This window comes from Podarcis liolepis (assembly GCF_965112155.1).
Source record: "Podarcis liolepis genome assembly, chromosome: 7".
Lineage (NCBI taxonomy): Eukaryota > Metazoa > Chordata > Lepidosauria > Squamata > Lacertidae > Podarcis > Podarcis liolepis.
The window spans coordinates 25,899,748-25,923,673 of record NC_139561.1 but is presented as its reverse complement, the minus strand read 5'-3'; the positions used below and the strand labels follow the sequence as shown (position 1 = coordinate 25,923,673).

General features: G+C 42.0%; 1 protein-coding gene across 3 annotated transcripts; it reads right to left on the bottom strand.

Annotated features, from left to right (window-relative positions):
- Positions 1-739: 739 nt before the first annotated feature.
- CDC42 (cell division cycle 42) lies at positions 740-23,633 on the bottom strand. Of its 3 annotated transcripts, none has more exons than XM_083513337.1 (6): positions 23,508-23,633; positions 12,634-12,775; positions 8,573-8,645; positions 7,097-7,206; positions 6,785-6,982; positions 740-3,613 (listed from the first exon to the last, which is right to left on the bottom strand). In XM_083513337.1, the coding sequence occupies exons 2-6, from the start codon at positions 12,736-12,738 to the stop codon at positions 3,524-3,526; spliced, it is 576 nt and encodes a 191-aa protein (XP_083369463.1). In that variant the 5' UTR covers positions 12,739-12,775; positions 23,508-23,633; the 3' UTR covers positions 740-3,523. The 3 variants fall into 3 exon arrangements, with proteins under 3 accessions (XP_083369463.1, XP_083369461.1, XP_083369462.1); XM_083513335.1 differs by having other exon boundaries at positions 740-2,131; XM_083513336.1 differs by having other exon boundaries at positions 740-2,131; positions 23,466-23,560.
- Positions 23,634-23,926: the final 293 nt, after the last annotated feature.

The window sequence follows — 23,926 nt, the reverse complement described above, 5'->3', positions numbered from 1 at the left end:
ATAACTGATCACTAAAAAAAATCTACCCACAAAATACATAGTAGGCACTAGAAGCCAACACTCACATTTCATTTGTGACCCATTCTCAGGGTGCTACTACTCTAGGAATTTCTTGAAGATGTTTTACTTCAACTAGGCTTTGAGACGTGCTTTAATAGCTAGAGGCTCACAGTGCAAGAGATTATTCATGGACATCCCAAAAAGTTTATTCGTTTGCCGTTATTTTACAAGAGAACAAACTTCTCTTTTGAGGAAAGGCACCACATTTGGATATTAAATCCAAACCACAAGCACAAAGTAATCAATGGACATTTTCTTCTAAGCTACAGGGTTCTGGAATGCACAAAGTAAAAACAAAATCTCCAAAATCCTCCCTACAAGGCAAAATAAATCTCAAAACTGGCCAAGAAGCCTCCAGCCAGCAGAGAATGGAGGGAAGTTTTAAACTAGTTGTTGAAAAGTGAGTCCTGAATAAAATTATATATATAAGGGGGGTGTCCTGAGCTCATAGCTCAAGAAGAGGTTCAGGGAGGGAAAGTGTGCTTATTTCTTTAAAAAGGCACACAGACTATAAGTTGTCTCCAATCTCAGTCCTACTCAGAGTAGACCCATTGAAGTTAATAGACATGACGAGCTAAGGTTCATTAATTCTAATGGGTCTATAGTGAGTAATATTTAGCTGGGTTCAACTCTTTAGACATAAATCACTCAGGGAAAATAAAAGTATTCTCAGTCGGGCTTGTGAAGATACTTTATGTTTAATACATCTGAAAAATGCATATACAAAGAACTTAGACATGGAAAAAAGCATCAGTTCAACACTAACGAGACTATAAGAATTAGAATTTGGGAAGACTGAGAAATATTAAGCCAGAGTATAGTTCTAGTAAGATCCCTATTAACACTGGAGTCAAAGACCCTCACATGGTGTGTTATACTAAGCAACAACCTGGGGAGGCAAGAGCTGCTGACACACAATGCACTTTTAAGGTAATTCCTCTACTGGTCCCCAAGGTGCCGTATTGAACATCTTTCCCATCCATATTTTCTCCTGATGGAGGCGTGTCTCCTTCCCCCTCTTCAAAGAGAATGCTAAACCGTTTTGCGGCATAGTCAGCTGGTTAGCTTCAACCCTCCATTACAGCAGGCAAAGGCCATGTGAGTGGGTTTCAAAATCTCACTCATGTGGCTGATCAGAAGCCTCTGCTTGCCAAGAGAGAGGCTGGTTGTTTAGCAAATCCAATGGACTGCACTAACTTTAAAAAGATGCAGTTCTCCCCTTTCAATTAATGCCTAATAATGTCAAGTTTTGAAAACTAACTACAAAAGAATTAGTAATTGGCAAAGTTAGGTGGGGTTTGTGTAGATGTGTGTGTGCGTTACACACCCAAAAAAAAGCTTTTGGCGTAACATATAAACAAAAGACTTGTTTACACATTTCATGTTTTAAAGGGCAAGATGGGAATTTCTGACCTGCTTGGAGAAAAGAAAGGGAAACAGATCGAAGGCAACTTCAGAGGAGGTGCAGGATGAACTACACCCCTCTTCAATGGAGCACCAGTTTGGGGACATTCTCATTTCCAGAATACGTTCCAAGGACTGAAACCTGCTGCCCCTAGACTGCAAGCTGGCCACAGAAGATCAAAGAATCCAAGCAGCGCCAGCCTAGCATGATGGGGAAAGGCTTGGAGGCCAGAGCCTAAAAGTTAGTCTGTTACAGAGAAAAATCACCACAAGCATGCCTGAATTTTAAAAACAAAGAAATTAAACAGTAAACAAACAAAAAACCCTAGTACTGATCAGTGTTTGCTGAAATACAATATTATTATTATTATTTTAAAAAAATTCAACTAACTGAAGGGCACTGGAGGAAGAGCACTAACATTTGCATCTCACACAGGGAGCGAATGGGAAGAGGGTGCACGACATTTGTCATTATTGCAAAAACAAATGGGAAAATCTGAATCTTTAGTTTGATTTCAACATTGCTTTTAGTATGACATCAACACCAGCTTTGCAGAAGGGGGCCGTGAAGGGATGTTCATAGCAGCACACATCTGCGGCTCTTCTTCGGCTCCGGAGGCTCCAGGGCAGCCAATATCGCCTCGTCAAATACATTCTTTAGGCCTTTCTGAAAAGGGGCAAAGAGAAAGGGGCTGTCTCATTTTCTGGGTTATTAAAAGCAAACCGTGTTTTAAAAAGCCCACAAAGACAAAGTTAAAGATTGAGTAGAGATGAAGATCCTGCAGTGAAGCAATATTCCTTTCCGAGTGTTTGAACCTTGTTTATCAGTTTTTTAAAATGATAATAATCATAATAATAATACAGAGCACCCAACATTTAAGCCCATAAAACAGCCTGAGGATATTTTCAGCAAGTCTCAATATTTCAAGAAATGAAGTACATGTACTAAAGCAATTCCCATGGACTGTGTGTGTGTGTGTGTGTGTAAGTAATATTACAACTCACATGCTAATGACAATGCATTATCCCCTGTGTTGAAAAAGAAGTAATGATCCAAGGAAAGGGGGCAAGTGACACCCAGGTTAGATTAGCAAGCAAGCAAGAATGGAGAATCCTTTGGCACAAATCAGCCAAGCCGTGTGACGTACCATGTGTTACTGAAGCAGCAGAAGTAGACTTGGAAGCAAGGAATGGTAGTAGACTTCAATAATGGGAAAATGAACAGGTAGGTACTATAGTGTATAAATGTTAAACTGAAGCAAATGAATGCAGACAGGAATAATGCTTCATCAGGCATTTATACAAACAACTAATTTTAATTTTGAAATGTAAAGAACTACAATTGTATGTCTTTTCCTTCCTTCAGACAACAGAAGCCAAATGGTATGACTTTGTTTTAAAGAAGCTTTACATTTTACAGTTGCAAGTTTTGAGAATGAGTAAAAATAAGTGATACTGTGTCACTGAAAACAGAAGTTAAGACGTCTGTCAAGCAGTAGCAGGTACACCAAACTTCCTTCCCCTCCCACTTAGAGGACCAACAAATACTCCACTACAGCACAAACAGCCAAAGCAACAGCAAGCCCCACTGCACAGAGGAAAACCAGAAAATCCTTCACCATTTCAGCATCACTTGCAGGTCACTATGTCAGGTACAATCATCATGCAAATACAGTTAACAGAGCCACAAGAGAGAAAATGAATTGCACATCACTTCTCATTTAGATATAAAAACTCTTAACCAGGTTTTCACTTATTCCTCTCAAGTTTAACTTTTGAAATAGACCTTCAGTCCCTTAGCAACCTAACTTATAAAGCTATTAAAGATCCAGCAACCCAAGAAGCAAAAGGTTTAAGCGAGTCCAGTTCATGTTCCATAGCCATAACGAATTGTATAAGCAGTTTCCAATCCAAAAGCTAATACAGAGTTTGCTCTAAGACGTTGAGTAAAGACACAGCTTCTTTCAATCAGGATGGTTTTATTTGTTTTTCAACCAACTTTCTACAGCAGCAGGACAGAGGAAGCAGCAACAAGAAAGGAAAAAAAGAGGAAACTGTTTTAGAATATACAGCATTTCCGTTTGGGTTGAGTTTCCGGAGGCTCGAGGGCAGCTAGGATAGCCTCATCAAACACATTCTTCAGACCTCTCTATAAGACAGAGGGAAGGAGAAAAAAATAGTAGCCAGGTTAGAGGATTAGAGAGAGACACAAACACACACACACACTCACACAAGCAGATACAAAGAGCATTCAGGATAAAGGTGGTCAGCAAAGCAGATTTACTTTGTAACAAAGTAGATCTTTGAGGGAAAGAGGAAACAAGACAAGCACAGCAGAGGCTTAGCAAGAATGCTACCTGGATACTTGTAGATGTTTTCTTACCCTATGAGTGAAATATTGTAACATATCTCTTTCCAAAAGGTGCTTTGTAAGTTAAAAAGAAGAGCTGAAAAGTAGTTGTGTTAGTGAACACCTCAAAGTTGCATGTCCCTCTCAAAATGAAACAAAATCTACTCAGGAAGGCTCATTCCTGGCACTGCCACCACCACTGCCAAGAAAATCACAAGGTAGCTGCTTATCTAAGGGTACACCCTGCTCAGCTGCAGTCCCTCCCATTTCACACCCTGATGGCACTTGCTCTGGGTGGCCATCTGCTGCTGTCAAGTTCATTTCAGCAGCAACACCTACCTACACAGAGTATTACGAAGGGAGAGCACCACAGGCAATACTTTTGGCCAAATGTAACCTCTAGTTATTTCAAAACTTACTGATATTACAGCAAACAATGGGTGAGGTTAGAACCCTCATAGGGTGGCATGTCCCAGGAATTCATTTGCTGCTCTCCAATTTCATATTGCTACTCATGAGTAGCAAAATACTCACCACCCACTTTCTTGGTTTAACAGCATGCTCTGCCAACTGTAGAAGAACCTAATGCATGTAAATGTATGCTCAAGTGATGTTCACAAGCAGTTGGGAGGACTGGCTATCAACAAATCTTTCAGCAATTCTCAATGAATGGGGAAAATCAGTACTGTCTCGACCATGTTAAGAGTTAAGACAATTCCACACCACCTCTCTGGGGTTGCCATAAAGTCCAGGGAAGCAAGGATTATTGCAGCTCACGAACACTGGTTTCAGCATGAACACACACCAGCTTATAAAATGGTATGCTCCAGTTACTGTGTCAGCAACAGCAATTATGGCCCCTGAGGTCACTAAGACAGGTAAAAGAAATCAGAAATGGGAGCTCTAGACAACTGTGTGTTCTGAACACCAAGTGAACAAACGTTTCTGTCTACAACAGACACATCAATGCACAAACCAATAATCTGCAGCAACAGAATTTCTAAGAAAAGGAACAGCAACTCTGTAACAGATTTGCCACTGTCACAAATTGACAGATAAATATTTGCAACTGAAACTGAAGACACTGGACTCGCCTAAATCTACTGCGCTATATGCAACCAATAGCCCAAAGAGTGAAAGAAATAGGTCCTGCAAATATACATCTTAACAGCACAAACACCCCACCCCCAAACAGATCATTTTTCATTTATCTGTCTGCTTTAGATAAACAATCTTGCACTGAACAGAGGTTTCGTGGAAAAAAATGATGTAAGTGATTAAGTGATTTGACGTCATGGAATAGGCCTACATGATCACCCAAGCATGTAGTAAGCTCAGCTGAATATCCTCTGGAGAGCCACAGAAGGGATTTCCTGCAACCAGGGACTGCATCCCAGTGCCTGCTGTAATCGTTTGCCAGCTACATTACACAAGTATCAGAGTAATAATAATAAAGTAGTGTAATGGTATAATCTATTACACCATAAAGCAGCAGTTTCTCCCTTGCTTTGTTCTTTATACAGAAAAGCAATTTAGCTAATCCTGGATTATGAGTGTGAAAGCAACAGTTCTAAATACAATCTCAAGCTTAACATGCTTGTTAACTTTGTTTTAGATTTGTGACAAGCTAGCCTATGAAAAGCCATTTCACAAAAACAGGTTGTTTTTTTAATTCACTATGTTTTCTATAAATTCTTGCCTAAAATAGGTTTATGAACATTTAAAAGGCCAAAAGCGATACTATCATTGGAGACAACTACAGGCTACAGCATACAGTAATGAGATTCCCTACTTTAGCTATCACCAATATGTAGCCCTCCGGATGTCTGGACTACAACTCCCATCAACCGAATGGGAGTTGTAGTCCAAAACAACTGGTGAGTACCAGGTTGGCAAAGGTTGCCTTAACATGGAAGAATTATGTGGAAGATTTTGGCTGGAATTTCTAGTTAGAATCCATGAAATCTTAGAAAGAAGGGCCTGCTGCACCAATGGGTGAGAGCGCCTGGTGGTCACAGCTCAAAACTACAGTGTGTTTCACCACTTGCGTATACCACCAAGTGATAATGAGAACTTAGGTAAAGCCCTAATGCTATTCACAGAATTATAAGCAGAAATATTTCCAGCCCTACGCTTGATGATATTACAGTTCCATGTCCAACTATGTGTTGGTTGGGATTTGGGAAAGGGACTTGTGGAAAGTCACAATTCCCTGAAAAAGCCTAATTTCTGAAAAGGTGTCGTAGTTTTACTGCAGTGCCAGTAATATGCAGGAAAAAGTAACTCAAAACCTTAAGCCATTTACTATTTTGCAAGTTCATCATGATTCTCATGCATAAAATTAACTGATTAGGCATAATTACTATTGCAGTTCCATAACACCACTAATGTTTCACCAACATACATGCATTAAATTTAGGTGTAAAGTATGCTATCTCACATATCAGTTTATTTTTATTAATAGGTGTTCCCTATGCATCAAAGGCAGGTGAAAAACTCATTCAATTCTGTATGTGTTAGATAGGACTGGTTTTGAATTGTCAATCATACCGGTCCACTTGTTTTAATTAGTGTTCTTGCAATAGACTCACTCACACTATCACCTAGAACCCTTACAGAATATCAGAACCCACGGTGATGAAATACACAGCTTTATGTGACTATAATTTAGCCGTTTTTCATAACAATTAACCATCCTGACAAAATTTGTGTTTGTTCTATTATATGCTCAATGATAATCACGTGTAAGGAAAATAATTTGTTTGCAGTAAAAAATGCTCAAGAAAGTAAGTGCAAAATACTTGATAAATTTTTGAAGCTAGTTCTAGTATCTTCAGGTGAAAAACATTTAAATTCTTCTCATGCAGCTAGAATGAACCATAAAGAACTCACTTTGCCAAAGAGCATGTTTAGCTATTCCACTCTACTATGAAAGAAATAGTCCAGAACACCACAAATGAGAAGCCTTACCTGTGTGAGTGCAGAGCATTCCACATATTTGACAGCCTTCAAGTCCCGTGCCAGCTTTTCAGCAGTCTCAGGAGTGATAGGCTTCTGCTTATTCTTGGCAAGTTTCTCAATTGTTGAAGGGTCATCTCTGAGATCAATTTGGGTCCCAACAAGCAAAAAGGGAGTCTTTGGACAATGGTGAGTGATTTCAGGTACCCACTGAAGAGAAGATAAAATGTGATGGTCATAATGCAAATATCAGGATATCCAACAACACAGGACACTTTTTACAAAGCCTGAGAAAAACTAGTTTGGGGGTCAAAGCATACTCACCTTTTCTTTCACATTTTCAAATGAAGATGGCGAGACCACTGAGAAACAGACCAGAAACACATCTGTCTGTGGATAGCTGAGGGGCCGTAATCTGTCATAATCTTCCTGTCCTATTAAAATTAAAAAATGACATCATAAGCCTATATTGAGAGGGAAGGCCTTATAAATGTGTCATTTTTTAAAGGTAACTATGCAGGCATACGGGGGTGGGGGGGGGGGAATACTACCGTAGATTAATAACTTCTTACACCCCAAACAACTTATCTTCCTTGCACCTATCTATGCTCTCAAGATTATGGGCAGACAACAGAAAACTGACAATTTTCATCTAGTATATCAATTTATCAACCAGAAACCAGATCAAGCAGCCACCTTGATTATTTTATAGAATGGTGGTATAAATACCCCAAGAAATTCAGCCTGAGATTTTCAGTTCCATGTAGGAAGAATTCTTTGATACCAATACCACAGGTGCCATGAGTCTGACTTACTCTGATGTCAGGCAGATAAGCAGCAGCAATTCTCTACTTCATCCAGAGAAAAAGCAGCCTATTACTGCCATGCACATTGCAAATTGCCAAATCACTCTGTGAGAAGTAGACACTGCTCTCCACTGACCAGAATTTGGCAAGCAACAACTCCACTGGAACCATCCTTCCTCCCTGCTGATCTGCCACAGCGCTTACTCACATGCACTGCACCATCTATGCATAAGTGCCCATCCCAGCCAGGCAAGAACTGGAAGCCTTAGTCACCCTCTGTGCTTAATTTCACAACCTAGAAATACTGTGAAACATCATGAAAGCTGTATGAATGGCAATGTCCACCCTGCCTAAAGGCAAGAAAGGATAGAGTGCTGCCAAAGTAGCATTCCTGGATTGGAAACAGAAGTGTGCACACACAATCCTTAAGACAACATACTGCATAATATAGCCACAAAGGGTGAACTATGCTATTTCATACACCTCAGATGAACTAATACAATGAACCTTCCCCCATTCTCACAAAGTATACTACATCCTCCCTTCTACTCTTCCTGTTACAATGGCTTCTTCCTCTTTACTTCTTTCCCTTTACTGTCCTGTTCATCTTCATTCTGTTCCTTCTCTAGTCCCCCAAGAGAAGTGCCTGCTAGATTAGTTCTCAATTCTAGCTAAAACAGCCACTTTTACAAGAAGCACAAGAGTCTCCACTATATTTTAAATCCCTTTCACACCCTCACAAAACTGTCTGAGCTCAAAGGCTGCCTAAGAAGTTACAGATGCAGGATAACAAGAGATTGAGCTTCACCACCTGGGGGCCAACTGGAAAACACTGCTTTGACCACATAATACAGTCATATCCTGCAATTCTGTGTATACTTGATGGTTGAAAGTTTTTTCAAAAATCGAAAGCCAGTCTTGAAAAGTTAGGTAAGCATCCATGAAATCAAGTCACCTGCTTTCCCCATGGGTTTAATTTCAAAAGAGAGCTTACCTGCTGTATCAAAGAGGCCTAAGGTATATGGCTCTCCACCGATCATCACTGTTACAGCATAGTTATCAAACACCTGGGGAATAAGAGAGAAGAGGCAGAGTGAAAACATCACCTTCCAAACATGAGCCATATGCAGGCAGGTAAACCAACAGTCAAAAGAGAAGTGTGACTTTGTGTTCATGGCCTATCAGATGACTGAGTTCAATTATCACCACTAGACACAACGACATTGAAGTTGGCACACCTGCCAATAAAAAGAAACTTACAAAAACCTTATTATGTTCTTCAAAATTTGCAGTTGCCACTGTTATTAAGTACAAAGCATAAAGTAAGCAACACAGTAAAACTATAGCCCACTCTTGTCTACTGAAAATCAAATGAAAAAACTGATTGTAACAAGTAGTTAAAATAAATAGCACAATTGTTTCGTTTTCTCTCTCTTTTTTAAAGCTGAACAAGCAGATTTGCTAGTTTTATTAAGACTGAAATCTTAAAAAGGTTCACGTTATAGACAACAGTTTATGTTAACATTTATATCTTAATGAGGGGAGCACATTGGTCAACTAGTGAAAAATGGATTCAGGGCTCTGATTATGGTGTAGTAGAATAGCCAAAGCTGAACATTTTACCTACTACACTACACACATGTGCAAGCAAACATCCACAGAACACAATCCTTTCCAAGAGAACATCTTAACTGCAAGCTTCTCATGCTTAGCAAACCATACAATAATGCTTTGTATCATGCCATTGTTTCTTGGTCTCACTGCTGAAGCAGTATAGCAGCAGCCTATCTCAGATACTAATTGAAATAAAGAATTGTAATTTCAATGATATTCGGTATGAAATAGGGTGTCTGGGCAGTCTATTCTGCAGACCCCAACTTGCAACAGAATTTCCTTTATCAAATGAGATAAGTGAGGATCTTCAGATTATGACTTTGTAGCAACCCACTTTTATGTTTTATTTAGTATAAAGATACATGCTTGCTAAATGAAAACCAATTCAGTGGCAGAGGGGGGGATGCCCTAAAGGGATACTATATTGATCTAAAGATAAGCCTTTAGTTAGGCAGCAGTCCACAGTAACTTATAAGGAGTCTATGCTCTTATCAAAACTAGAGGAACTTGTCTTACACCAGAAAGCCCTGGTTTGCTTTATCATGCTATTATGAGGACCGAGGTGTGATAGCCTGAAGGGAAGATCAAAGTCATGCCAAAAGAAGACAGCTCAAAGCATAGCTGCTCACATCCTTAAGATTTGATATGGTAAGTGAGAACAAAATAACACAATACAAGGATTTACTGTACAGCACAGAAGATCCATTAATTGCTAAAGTGTGGGGGTTAGAGATGTGAAGGTATGGAAGACAACTGGGAGGGAAATAATCTGCCAAAGTCTTTAAGTTTTCCAATGGAAAAATTAGAGACATAGGGGAAAACACGAGGGGAAAACCCCCTCTTCTGAACTAATGTCTTTCTCAGAATGAAGGAAATACTTTTAAGCCTTAAGGTTTAAGGCAAGGTTTTAAAATACTATTTTATCTTTACACTATCAAAATGCTTTCCAATCCTCATGTAATTATTCTTTAAGGTAAGTGATAAGTAATTCCACTTTTAGCATACTGTAAACATGGAGATCTCTCAAATTCCCTGATTCTCCATCAAGTGAAAACATTGTCTATATTTACGAATACCGAGATTAAGAAAGAGTAGAAAGGCTTGTTTCAATCTGTTGAAACCTTCAGTTTCTGAAATTTATTGAAGTAAAATAAGAATTCAGAATTGAATTTCAGTGTCTTCCAGACATTGTTACTGAATAAATAAAAGCTTGTGACGCTAGTATTTATAGCAGTCATGGCCAAACTTGACCTTCCAGATGATTTGGGACTACAACTCCCATCATCCCTATTTAACAGGACCAGTGGTCAGGGATGATGGGAACTGTAGTCCCAAATCATCTGGAAGGCCAAGTTTGGCCCTGCCTGATTTATAGGTAAACATTTTTTAAAGTGGCATGTGGCTTTCATGTGGTTAATTTTGACCACAATTACTACACTTACTTTGTGCTGTGATTAGAAATTTATAACACTGTTCTACTTAGTAATTTAGCTCAACATTCAAGCTGATCATTTTTTTCTGAAACTAAAAAAGCGAAACTCAACATCCATATTTAATTATGCGTGGAGGACTCCCTGGTCCTGAATGGGGTAACTGTGCCCCTGAAGGACCAGGTGCGCAGCCTGGGAGTCATTCTGGACTCACAGATGTCCATGGAGGCGCAGGTCAGTTCTGTATCCAGGGCAGCTGTCTACGTGCTCCATCTGGTAAGCAGGCTGAGACCCTACCTGCCCACGGACTGTCTCGCCAGAGTGGTGCATGCTCTAGTTATCTCCCGCTTAGACTACTGCAATGCGCTCTTCGTGGGGTACCTTTGAAGGTAATCCGCAAACTACAACTAATCCAGAATGCGACAGCTAGACTGGTGACTGGGAACAGCCGCCGAGACCATATAACACCAGTCCTGAAAGACCTACATTGGCTCCCAGTATGTTTCCGAGCACAATTCAAAGTGTTGGTGCTGACCTTTAAAGCCCTAAACGGCCTCGGCCCAGTATACCTGAAGAAGCGTCTCCACCCCCATCGTTCCGCCCAGACACTGAGGTCCATCGCCGAGGGCCTTCTGGCGGTTCCCTCACTGCAATAAGCAAAGTTACAGGGAACCAGGCAGAGGGCCTTCTTGGTAGTGGCACCCGCCCTGTGGAATGCCCTCCCATCAGATGTCAAAGAGATAAACAACTACCTGACATTTAAAAGACACCTGAAGGCAGCCCTGTTTAGGAAAGCTTTTAATGTGTGACATTTTAATGTATTTTAATCTTTGTTGGAAGCCGCCCAGGGAGGCTGGGGAAACCCAGCCAGATGGGCGGGGTACAAATAATAATTTTTTATCATCATCATCATCATCAATACTATGACCTTTTAAGTTAGAGTCAGTCTCTAGTTCTGCTTTTTCTGTTGCAAATAAATTGGAATCTCTCCGAAAGAGGGATTAAAGCTTATGAGTATGCTTATCCCACTGCCTCCTCTAGTGTTGCAGATTTTCTGTCCCACCCACCCCCATCAGCTTGCTAAAGGTAAAGGTAAAGGTACCCCTGCCCGTACGGGCCAGTCTTGCCAGACTCTAGGGTTGTGTGCTCATCTCACTCTATAGGCCGGGAGCCAGCGCTGTCCGAAGACACTTCCGGGTCATGTGGCCAGCGTGACAAGCTGCATCTGGCGAGCCAGCGCAGCACACGGAACGCCGTTTACCTTCCCACTGGTAAGCGGTCCCTATTTATCTACTTGCACCCGGAGGTGCTTTCGAACTGCTAGGTTGGCAGGCGCTGCGACCGAACGACGGGAGCGCACCCTGCCGCGGGGATTCAAACCGCCGACCATGCGATCAGCAAGTCCTAGGCGCTGAGGTTTTACCCACAGCACCACCCGCGTCCCCATCAGCTTGCTACTCCATCTCAAATGCTGGATACATCTGTAATTACAGTTTGAATAAAACTAAGGCTTCTGTCATTTAAAGAGTCATAAATGCACCTGTTACCAAACAGTACAATTTATGTGCTATATACTTTTTATGGTCTTTAAAGTCTGATTAAGTACTACATACATTTCAAATTTTATTTTTAAAAATCCAGAAATTTTACACCTGTGTAGTGATCAAATAGATTGTTGACAGAGCAAACTAGAGACTTATATAACTACTTATATGAACTGAGAACCAATGGCCCCAACAAAAGAGGCTGCAAATTACCATATCTACATGCTAGGAGAAATACTGATCCCTCAAACAGAATATGGACTCAGAAACATGGTAAAACATACAAAAATGCAATGCCACAGCCACATCATGTATACACAATATCGCTAAAAGCGAAAACACATAAAATACAGGAATCAACTAAAGATATACATGTACTAGTATGTAATTTAACTAACAAAGTAAAGATTCCCTATTCCCCACGTTGCACAGAAAAGAAAAATATGGAAATGTTACTCTTTACTCACCGTTGGTACGTATTCAGAGGGGAATTTATTTGTTGTGTAAGAAATTAGAAGACATGTTTTACCAACAGCACCATCACCCACAACTACACACTTAATCGTCTGCATAGCTGAAGTCTGCTACTTTATCAGGTCCAAGATTAATCTAGAAAGAACAAAAGAAAACAATTGCATATTTTTATAATTTTGTACAATGGGAAATATTTTTTCATCACTATTACAGCTTCTGTATTAGCACCCCAATAACTTTAGTCAAACAGGCCTATGACAGTTGAAGCAGCTAAAAAATTTAAACAAAAAATTCAGAGGCAAGAGACTTTCAGGAGGAATCTATTTTCCTTCTCAACATCTGATAAGAAACCACAATTGATTACAGAATAATTTCAAGTTGGGCTCTAGGTTTATTTCCTCATCACTTGGAAACCCAGTAAACCTTCATGGAAGCTCAAAGGGCCTATATGGTGGAGAAAACATTGCTAAAAAGTTTCTGGCACGTTATTTAAAAGGTATTCACACATTAATGCTCCCCTACTTTCAAATAAGGTTAAGAACAAGAAAGAAGCAAGTATTTATGTATGATCTATGTGCATTTTGTATGATTTTGTCTATGAAGAAATGATGTGATATATATATACATCTCAACACACTTCAATTTCTATCTAATCTGAATTTCAAAGTTAATAACAAGCTTTAAATGTCTTGCTCTTGCCAAGCTGGGGACCTCCAGCCTACATATCCGGTCCCACAGCTGGAATCTGCCTTCTAACCACAAGCCCTTTCCTTCCTGTTTTGCAAGTAGACACCCAGAAGTAACAATGACATCCTAGCCAACCAAACACACACACTAAACAATTGATATTTTAATTTCAGAAACAATTTCTACTACATAGGAAAAATACCACACCTTTGGGCCTGTTTGAGATTAAAACGAACCCTTCAAAATATGGCTTGGCATGGCATCTAATTCCGCCCTTTGGTGCTCTAACTCAGTTTCCAGTTATTAAAGGAAATACAAATCAGATGTAGCTCTTTTTGCTATTACAGTGGTACCTCGGGTTAAGTACTTAATTCGTTCTGGAGGTCTGTACTTAACCTGAAACTGTTCTTAACCTGAAGCACCACTTTAGCTAATGGGGCCTCCTGCTGCCGCCGCGCCGCCAGAGCACGATTTCTGTTCTCATCCTGAAGCTAAGTTCTTAACCCGAGGTACTATTTCTGGGTTAGCGGAGTCTGTAACCTGAAGCGGGTGTAACCTGAAGTGTATGTAACCCGAGGTACCACTGTACTGTGGTGAGAGGTTAATGCGCTTTTCTGAAGATGAAACATTTCAGCAAGTTACATATGCATACATATGTATGGTGCCCACTTCCTTTAAAAAGCCCCATTTAGTACAGCTACCTTAGGGTTGCCATGTGTCCAGAATTTCCCAGAATACTGCAGTCGGAAGAAGTCCGGGTAGAAATCGCAAAAAAATAAGTGTCTGGGAAAATCCAGACGTATGGCAAGCCATGTTGGCGGTGTCTTTTTTGCAATTTTCCTTATAAATAGCTCAAAGACTTTTCTGTCCAGATTTTCACTGTTTGAAATGCTAAGCTAGCTACAAAAGTACCTTGGTTTAAGAACAGCTTAGTTTATGAACAATTTGGGATTAAGAACACTGCAAACCCGGAAGTAGGTGTTTTGGTTTGTGAACTTTGCCTTGGAATAAGAACATGTTTCACTTCCTGTTGAGTGTGTTCCATTTGTAAATTGAGTCCCCCGCTGCTATGGGAAAACACACCTTGGTTTAAGAACGCTTTGGTTTAAGAACAGACTTCCGGAACGGATTAAGTTCATAAACCAAGGTACCACTGTATTTCCTTCATCTAGATACATACATTGTTCTTACTTCTAACAGCATAGATACACACTGATCGATGAGGTCACAGCTCCCTCCTACTGTTGGGTGTGTTCTCCTTTGAGTCACTGTACTTTGCCTTCTTCCTTTCCTCTGTGTGCTTTACTATCTCTTTTGCAGAGACACATCAACACGGAAGTAGGACTGGAAAAGTACTGAGGAATACTGGATAAGGTGGGAGGGCATACATCTACCTTGCCTTTAGCAGTTAAGAGGCATTATTTAGAAAGCTTTGCTAACACTTGTTAACACCCTCTCATCAAAGCATACCTCACTCAGTAGAGTCCTTATGCTGATGCTCAGCTATGGCAGCACAACTACTTAACAGGGCCTTCTGATGCACGCCCACCCACTTTGAACACAAGCCACACCTTACCGTGAGATGTAATCTCAGTAGAGCTTTCTTGACTTTCCTTCCCTCACAAGTGTCACATTTTACCTAGTTCACAAAGTGTTCCTACAAAAGTCAACCAACAGGAATATTACCCATTCTTAGACTTCACCATACCAGCCGCCAAAGGAAGATAGGTAGCTCTTCTAATCTTACATATACCACCCTTCAGATCAGAAGAGCAAACTAAAAGGATAATCCACTGATCATTTTCAGGGTGGCCTGGTTCAAACAATTATGCAGCTATGACTAATTTAGATGAAGTTTCCATTTTGTAAACCAAAGTGTAGACTAACAATCTGCCATAAGTGGTCAAACACATGTACAACCTTTATACTAACCAATAAGAGTAAATAAGAAGCTTTACTAACACAGTCCACATCCACAACTGCCCTGACCTGAAAATACGTACAGTGGTGCCCCGCAAGACGGAAAACCCGCTAGACGAAAGGGTTTTCCGTTTTTGAGCTGCTTCGCAAGACGATTTTCCCTATGGGCTTGCTTTGCAAGACGAAAACGTCTTGCAAGTGTTCCGATTTTTTTCCGCTTCCCCCCCCTTTTTCTAAGCCGCTAATACCTTTTAGCCGCTAATCCGCTAATCCTTTAATAGCCGCTAAGTCTTTAATAGCCGCTAAACCACTAATAGCGCTAATCCGCTAATAGGGTTGCTTCGCAAGACGAAAAAACCGCTAGACGAAGAGGCTCGCGGAACGGATTAATTTCGTCTTGCGAGGCACCACTGTATTTTGTTCTGGAGAGAGCCCATGGTCAAGCAAGACTCTCCAGTATTCTTCGATGCTTGGAAAAACATGAAGGTCTGACTTCAGCAGCATTGGGAAATGGTAAGGGCTATCCCTGACCCTGTGCTAAGCCGGAGACACAAGACTTCTTGTGGCTTTCTGAAGTTTAATGGAATGGGGATATGGCTCCATTCCTCTCAGCTGTGGCAAACAACACTCAACATAATGTTAGAAGACCCTGCCCCTTCCTGGAAGGGGTGGGGCAGGGCCACGATAATACATGTTAGCTGGCCAAATTTTGTGGACTCTGATAACAGTGTCCTATTTAGAGAGGATAACTCTGAATTAATGAGTTTCAGTTTGCCTCTTTTCATAGAACTGTACAATTGGAAGGGACCCTGAGGATCATCTAGTCCAACCCCCTGCAATGCAGGAATATGCAGTTGTCTCATATGTGGATCAAACCCATGACCTTGGCATTATCAGCACCAAGTTTGCAATGTGACACAAGATCATTTGCTTGAAAACTACCTTTCCAGAACAAGGACTAGAACAACCACAAACATTAACTGAAAGTGATCATACCTGCAAAATTTAGATTGTTAAAGGGCTTAAAACAAGAATATGAGCTCATATAGGTAGGCTCAGTGGATTATTTTTGTGAACCAGAGATGGAATCTGAACACCAGTAATAAATTCTTTTCTGAGTGGGGCTAGTGTTAGATCCCAGTGTCAAGCCCACAATACACAGATGACAAACACTGTGCCATACTTAGAATGCTTTGATGCCCAAAGGTAGATTTTTCTCTAATCTCATTACATGTAAAAGCATGAGAATTTTTTTTTTAGAAAGTATGGAGTGAGTTTCTAGAGATTAACACTAGGTATATATTAGTTTCAACAGTTGTTTTAAACCTGAAAGCACTGGATGATACCTTTTAAAGAAAACAAAAAATACAATCCTGACTTTTTTTTAGTATTCACCCTGGTATTTGCTTTCCTAATTTTGAGGTGAAATGAAAAACATGTTCCCACGCACATCATCACCCTGTTCAGATTACATATTCCAAATAACAGAACACACACACTAGAAACAAGGAGATGAAGAGCACTGAGCAGGTGCTTTGCTTCACAGAAGCTCCTAGCAATAGAGTCAACAGACCACTGGATTACTGATCAAAAGAATTACTGGTGCCCTGAAATCTAAGAAGCTACCTGAATTCCACACAAATAATAACCAGCTGCACTCTTCCTAAACTCACTATGCCAATTTCTTCTGACACACACTGACAGAAAAAAGAGAGCATTGTTATAGCTTGGTTTAAAGCAGTTCTTCATGAACATTTCTAAGCTAAGACTACCTCATCAGTAGTTAACACTTAACAAATTTTACATTTTTTATTTTTCATCTTTAAATATATCTGAGTAGAATTTAAGCATGACAGAGGCAGGGGAAAGCAAGCCTATGTCCTAAAGGAACCACATAATAGCAAGAGTCAGTGTGGTGTAGTGTTTAGAGCAGGCATCCCTAACCTGCGGCCCTCCAGATGTTTTGGCCTACAACTCCCATGATCCCTAGCTACCAGGACCACTGGTCAAGGATGATGGGAACTGTAGTCCAAAACATCTGGAGGGCCGAAGGTTGGAGATGCCTGGTTTAGTGTGTCAAAACTAGAACCTGGGAGAGCAGGGTTCAAATCCCCACTCAGTTATAAAGCTTACTTGGTGACCTTGAGTCAGTCACTGCCTCTCAGGCAACCTACCTCCACAGATTTGTTGTGAAGAGGGGCAGAACAATTGACACAACCCTGAGCTCCTTCAGAGAAGGTGAGATATAAATGCAACAAATAAATAATAAACAGATAGCAATCAGTCTAGCAAAAAAAGGGGAGGGAAGCCCCCAAAATGAAAATAGCTATTCATTGTGTGACCCACACAGGTACATGTTAGTATTCACATGGGTCATGACTCACAAGTGTGAGAAACCCTGATTTAAAATGACAAATATTAAGTATAGTCAAGATATTTAAAGTAGGCAAGTGTGATACTACCAGCCCAATATAACAGGTTAATTTAAGAATGTCTCATTGAGCCCTTGGATCCAGGTTCCATTAAAATAAAAGACCTCAACAACATGCTAAATAAAACTGAATGCATTGCTTTGATAAGATATGAATTAAAAATTCACATATGCATAATGGACATGACTTTTAACCTTTCCTTAAAAAATAATTGATGAATGTAACACCCATGGGCACCACAGTGTTCTCAGACACATCACTGATGCTTGCCAAGGCCCTCTGCCTATCTCAATTTTATGGTTTTAAAAAAAATAATGAGGGTTTATTTTTAAGCTTTGGGGTTGTAATGGGGGGGGGGGTTGCCTGTCCTTCGTATGCATAGTAAGAGTCTTTTTCCTTTGTCTGTGTTTTATTGGTTTGTGGGGATGTACATGCTCTGCCTGCTGAAGGCAGAGTCTGCGCACTGCCAGTTTTCTTCTCTGAAAATTGTATCCTGTGGTGCCCACCACAGTTTCTTAGATTTCCAAATGCTCCCAGGGCCCAGAAAGGTTGGGAAACCTGAAAACAATTGCATGGGGAAAGTAATATAAGTAGAACTCTTCCAATCACAATTTTGAAAGATTCACGTCAATGACACACACACCCCATCCTCAGATAGAAACCTCAAGTTTATGAAATGGAGATAAAAAGCAATAGGAAAAGGAAACTGTTAGATTAACAAGCACTAAAAAATAAATTAAAAAAAGAACAGCTTGCTGATTGCTTTGCTAAGCAAACAAGTAAACAACGATTTTTGCAGACACAATTCAACTAGACTAAAGTGTTACAATGGTTAAAGCAGTATATAATTTGTCCCATCTTTCTAGAAACATTGTCCTCTAAAACCAATTGTATTGTAAAAAGGCGCTACTCTCTCTGTAAACTGAGATTTGCCCACATACTCCCTAGGTGGCTACTAACCCACAGTAAAGTCCTCCAAATGCCCTACAGTAATCAATGAGAATTATTCTGGGTGAACATGGCTGACATTTTTCTAACACCATCTATCATCTGTCTGCATAAATGCACAAGAAATATCTGGGTTAACTTCTCTGGACACATACATTAGGGGATTTGATTTATAGCTAACAGGCAGTACATAGCTTCAAGGTCAGATTAAGTGCATCAATTCCTAGCCAAAGACTACTACAAACAGAGAGCCACTACAGAAAGTACCATGTTACCATTTGCTTCTTTCTTATCATAAAGGAAGCTTTGTAGGGAGCTTTCTACACCAAAAAGTACTATTACATGATTCAGTCTATGCTGGATGCTAGTCAACATGTATCAATATCTAATTATTAGCACATGCACAGGCACACTATGAGAAAAGACAAGTTTGCAGCCATATGCAGAGTGTTTAATTACAAAGTAAAATGGCTTTTATGGCTGTCCTTTTAGTGTCCATGCTTGGAATAAATAACTTATCCTAGTATTGCATACATCTCATGCCACGCATACAGGCTCAAACAACCTAAGGAGTTTCCATGAGAAGATTTCTGTGAACATTCTTCCATTACAATATTTGTTAACAGAAAGCATGCTTCTGGTGGTCTCAATACGTGGACACCCAATAACTCACTGTACTTTAACACACAGCAGTAAGACTGATAATAAGGGCTGTAGCTCAGTGGCAGAACATCTGCCTTCCATGTAGTAGGTCCAAGGTTCAATTCCTGCCATCTCCAGAGCTGGGAAAGATCCCTGCAAGAAACCCTGGCAGACCACTCACTGCCAGTTAAGTGCTAGCAGTACAAAGCTAGCTGGACCAATGGTCTGACTTGGTATAAGGCAGGTTCTTATAAGCCAATGTTCTAGCCATCAAGTATTAGCTAGTGGGAAGGAATTACCACCTCACTTTGCAATGAAACCAACAAAACAAATCTGCATTTAGAAGGCCTCAAATTAGTTGTGCAGAAGGCTCAATTACTTCTGGCAGCCGCATACACAGATGTGTAGGTGACTACTAGGCAATAGTCTGAAGATCTCAAAACCTTGCTACATTTGAGTGCACTTTCTATAAACACCAACTTCATTTTGGTACCTATTTAGAAAACATGTATCAAAGTGTGTGTGTAAATTAAGATGGATGTTTATTGTATTGTGAAAGTAAACTGTCTTTTTGTTTTCCCCTTTAATAAACTTGCAAGCAAAAAAAATCACAACAAAATCTCATTCCACTTAACACCATCTTTGATCATGATGATATTAGCTTCACCCCACTGGCCAATTCCTTCTTACACTCCAGGGACCACAATACGGACAGATAATAAAATCTTAGAATTTATAGTGTCTTCAAAGTGATTCAAATAATCTTTACAACCATTCTCTAAAGCAAGGGTGTGCAAACTGAAGCCTTCCAGAGGTTGCTGGACTCCAACTCTCATCAGTCCAGCTAACATGGCACATTGTCAGGGATGAAGAGTGTTGAAGTCTAACAACATATGGGTCAGAAGTTGACCCAGCTGCTCTAAGGCAGCTGTATTATCCCCATGTTGCAGATTTAGGGGCAGGCGAAAAAAGAGGACTGATGCTGGGAGAGAGTAACCTTCCTAAGGCCCACTTGTACAGAGCTGAAATGTGAATCAGGGTTTTCTCAAATGATAGCTCTCTGCCATTCTGCAACACCAGCTGTACATAGAACAGTGGACTGACTCAGTACAAGGCAGCTCCATATGCCAATTGTTTGCAACATGCAATTTATTCTGTGAAAGTACTGTAATATATTCTGTTCTGTGTGGTAAATTTTAAGATTTGTTTAAAAAATGTGAACACCCAGCCACAGTGAAGTTATAGATTCAAGGGGAGCATTAAGAACCTCAATTCTGCTCTTATTATTGTCATGAAACAACAGCCTCATAAATACGTCACTGAAGTTTCTAGCCTTACTTAAACTTGCCTACTAAGTGGGCTGTGTTTCTCCTCAGCCAACATAAAAATGTAAGCTAGTGGCCCTTCTAGAAGGCTATAAAATTAAAAATGCCTGCTTAGTTTCCAGGCTTCCCAAAAACAAGGAGGCTTCCCCTTCTTCGTGGCCAACATGAAAATGAAAGAGATTGGCAGGGGGAGTCCGTCCTCTCCCACTTATTCCCCACTTACTCACCCAGATGCATGGGATCCCTTTCTATCTAAAGCAGCGATTCTCAGCCCGTAGGTCCCCAGATGTTGTTGGACTACAACTCCCATAATCCCTGACCACTGGGCAAGCTGGCTAGGAATGATGGGAGTTGTAGTCCAATAACATCTGGCAACCCACAGGTTGAGAAACACTGATCTAAAGTCAGAGGATCTTCTTAACACAAGGCAGTGATATAGCACCACTAAAGATCAGCAATCTGTCTCCTTGATCTTTCATAAACATCTATATACATGGATAGCAATGTATATCTGACTGCGAGGCTAAGACAGAAAGGGTGGCTTGTCTATGAGTAACCTAGCAAATTCCAGTCTCCTAGTCACTGAATTACTGGTATTTTAATTCACATACTGCAGGTGGCAGGACAGAGAATACCAATAAAAATGTTCAAGGTACTCAGTATACATTCACTTACATCAACCCTGACAACAGTCTTATAAAATAGGCTAGCAGTATTAGCATCCTCTTCCAAATATCACAGATGGGGAAAGTCTTAGGCTGGAGCAGCTTCATCTAAGGCCCATCAACCCTGGTCATTGCCCATACTTGCTAAAGGTTCCCCATGCCTTATCTAAGCCCACCTATGGAGTTTCTGGCATCAGAGGACAAGGGAGAGGAGAGAAATACTTCCTGAATAGTAGCTAAACCTCTCTACTGATTCACCAGCTTTGGAGTGGGGGTAGGGTGGGTAGGGAGTGATTATGGTTTTCATACTGCAGAGAAGGGAAACATATTACACCAGTTTTGGGTTCAGACTACGTTTGCTGCATGTAGATCACAATGAAATCGACAGAACTTGAGGCAAATCATGACTAACTTGTCCCATTGATTTCAATGCAACTACTGTACTCAAAACTGCATGCAATCCATAGCATTTGGAACTCACAGCACTTCACACATAAACTGGCTACAATCCTAATTAAGAGATCAGCATTATTATCATCCCCTATTTTAGCTAAGCCTGAATACAAAATAACTATACAGTATGTTTTCCCTCCATCCTCCATTTTCCTCTCCCTGTTGTCTCCCTCCTTTCCGTTTCCTAGATTCTCAGTGACAACAACCTGTCTATAAAACTCCATTTCCCCCCTTCAACGTATCTCCTTCTGTATTGCAATACAGGGACCTGCCCTGTCACCCTTTGCAAGCCCCTCAGAAGAAGAGACCTCTTCCACAGGGACCCCCTTCGCTGCCATCTCTCTCTTGTCAGTGTCCTACATTACAGATCTATCAAGAGGCAGGGGCCTACCATCCTATCCTCTGTAATCCCTTCTGGAGCAGAGACCTCTTCTCTCACTCTCTGTAACCCCTCTGAGGGCAAGGGAGAGAGGCAGGGGCATGCTAACAGACATCCCCTTTCCTCCTCCAGCCTCTCTGCTCCACTGGAAGCCCAATGGAAGCAGGGGTCTGTCCTCTCCTCCCAAGTCCCTCCCAGGGGTAAGGAACCTGTCCTCCAATCTGCTCCGTAAGACCCTCATAAGATTGGGAGAGCAGGGTAATATTCAATGGAATCCCCCTTTTCTCTCCCCCTCCTCCTGCCTCTTTCTTGCCAGTTTCCTGCATTAAGAGGGCCTGTCATGGGGGAGGGTGCTGCTCCCAGCGGGGAGGCAAAGGGACATCCCCACCACCTCAAGCAAGATCCTCCCACCCTGCCCTGTATTCTGGTGGGCCAGAGACCGGGTCTCTTCTGCCTTTTTCAGGCCTAGGACACACTTTTCACCCAAATATGCATTTTGGAACCGATTTCTTTTCACTATAAACACACACACACACACACATTTGTGAGGCAGCAGTGGCTCCTGTGGCGGCCCCCCTTAGATCCGGCCACGAATGGTCTCCAGGTGCTGGGTCGGGGGCCTAATCCAACAGGAACACCGCCCGCCACTCAAACATATATATGGCAAAACATTTTTATATATTAGAAATGCACGTTTTAACCCAAACGTGCATTTGGGGGAGACCTTTCTTTATTTCAAGCGGATCTGAAGCAGACTGAAAAGGCCTGCACCATATAGGCCTGGATGGGGGGGGGAGAGACCTGTCCCCGGGAGGCCCCCACCCTATTCTCCCTCTTCCCCTTCCTCTGCATTGGCGAGGGCCCCGTCCACGCCCAGCTTGGGGGGGGGGAGAGATTGCGGCGGGGATATACACGGAGGAATGTGGGGGAGGGGGGAACCGAGACAGGAAGAAAGGGGGAAAAAGACCGAGCGGGGAGGGAGGGGAGAGGCCAGCCGGTAGATAAGGGAAGCCGGCGGAAAGGCGCCCCGGTGTCCGCCCTCAGGATGGGTCTGGTGGAGAGAAGAGGAACTGTCTCCTCATAAACGGGGCGCGCGGATAAAGAGCCTAACGGACGCCCCCCCCATCCTCCGCCAGTAGCCCCCCTCCCCCTCTTTCTTCCCTTCTTCTTCCTCCTCCTCACGGAGCTTCCGGTCGCCCCTCCCCCACCTCGCTCGGGAAACCGTTTCCCCTCCCCCCGTCAATCAAGCGGAAAAGGATAAAAAAAAAACCAGGGCGACAGCGGCGGCGTCTCCCCCCATCGCGCCGCCTCCGCCCCACCGCCAAGAAGAAAACGTCGTCCCCCCCTCCACCCGCAACCCCTCTCCGTACACACCCGGGCCCGTCCGCCTTCGCCTCGGCGGCACCAGCGCCTTACCTCACGCAGGGCGCTCTCGCTCTCCTCCGCCGGGCGTTGGCAGCTCGCTGCGGGGTCTCCTCGCCTGGGCAGCAAGGGCGGGAGGGGGAGGAGGGCCGGGGCGTGCGCGCTGACGTCACCGCGCTCCGCAGGAGGCGGGGCTCCGGGAACGGAACAGAGGCTTAGTCGTTACGGGTGGGAGGAAGGAGGGGGAGCGGATGAGCGGAGCCTATTTCTATTTATATATGGCGTTGACAGGGCATTCCTTTTCCTTCAAGGGGGTGTACGCGGTTCTCTTCCCCACTCCTCAATTAAATACCCCCCCACAACAACAACCCTGTGAGGTCGGCTGAGACTGACTCCAAGGTCACACCCGGTGAGAGCCTTCGTGGCTGAAGGGGTGGGATTCGAACTCGGCTCTTCTCTCCCAGGTCCCAGTC

Coding starts and splice junctions, on each gene's coding strand:
- CDC42 (XM_083513337.1), bottom strand. CDS start 12,738: ATGCAGACGATTAAGTGTGTAGTTGTGGGTGATGGTGCTGTTGGTAAA. Junction 8,646..12,633: donor CCTCTGAATACGTACCAACG/GTGAGTAAAGAG, acceptor CTTATTCCCCAG/GTGTTTGATAACTATGCTGT. Junction 7,207..8,572: donor AGGCCTCTTTGATACAGCAG/GTAAGCTCTCTT, acceptor TAATTTTAATAG/GACAGGAAGATTATGACAGA.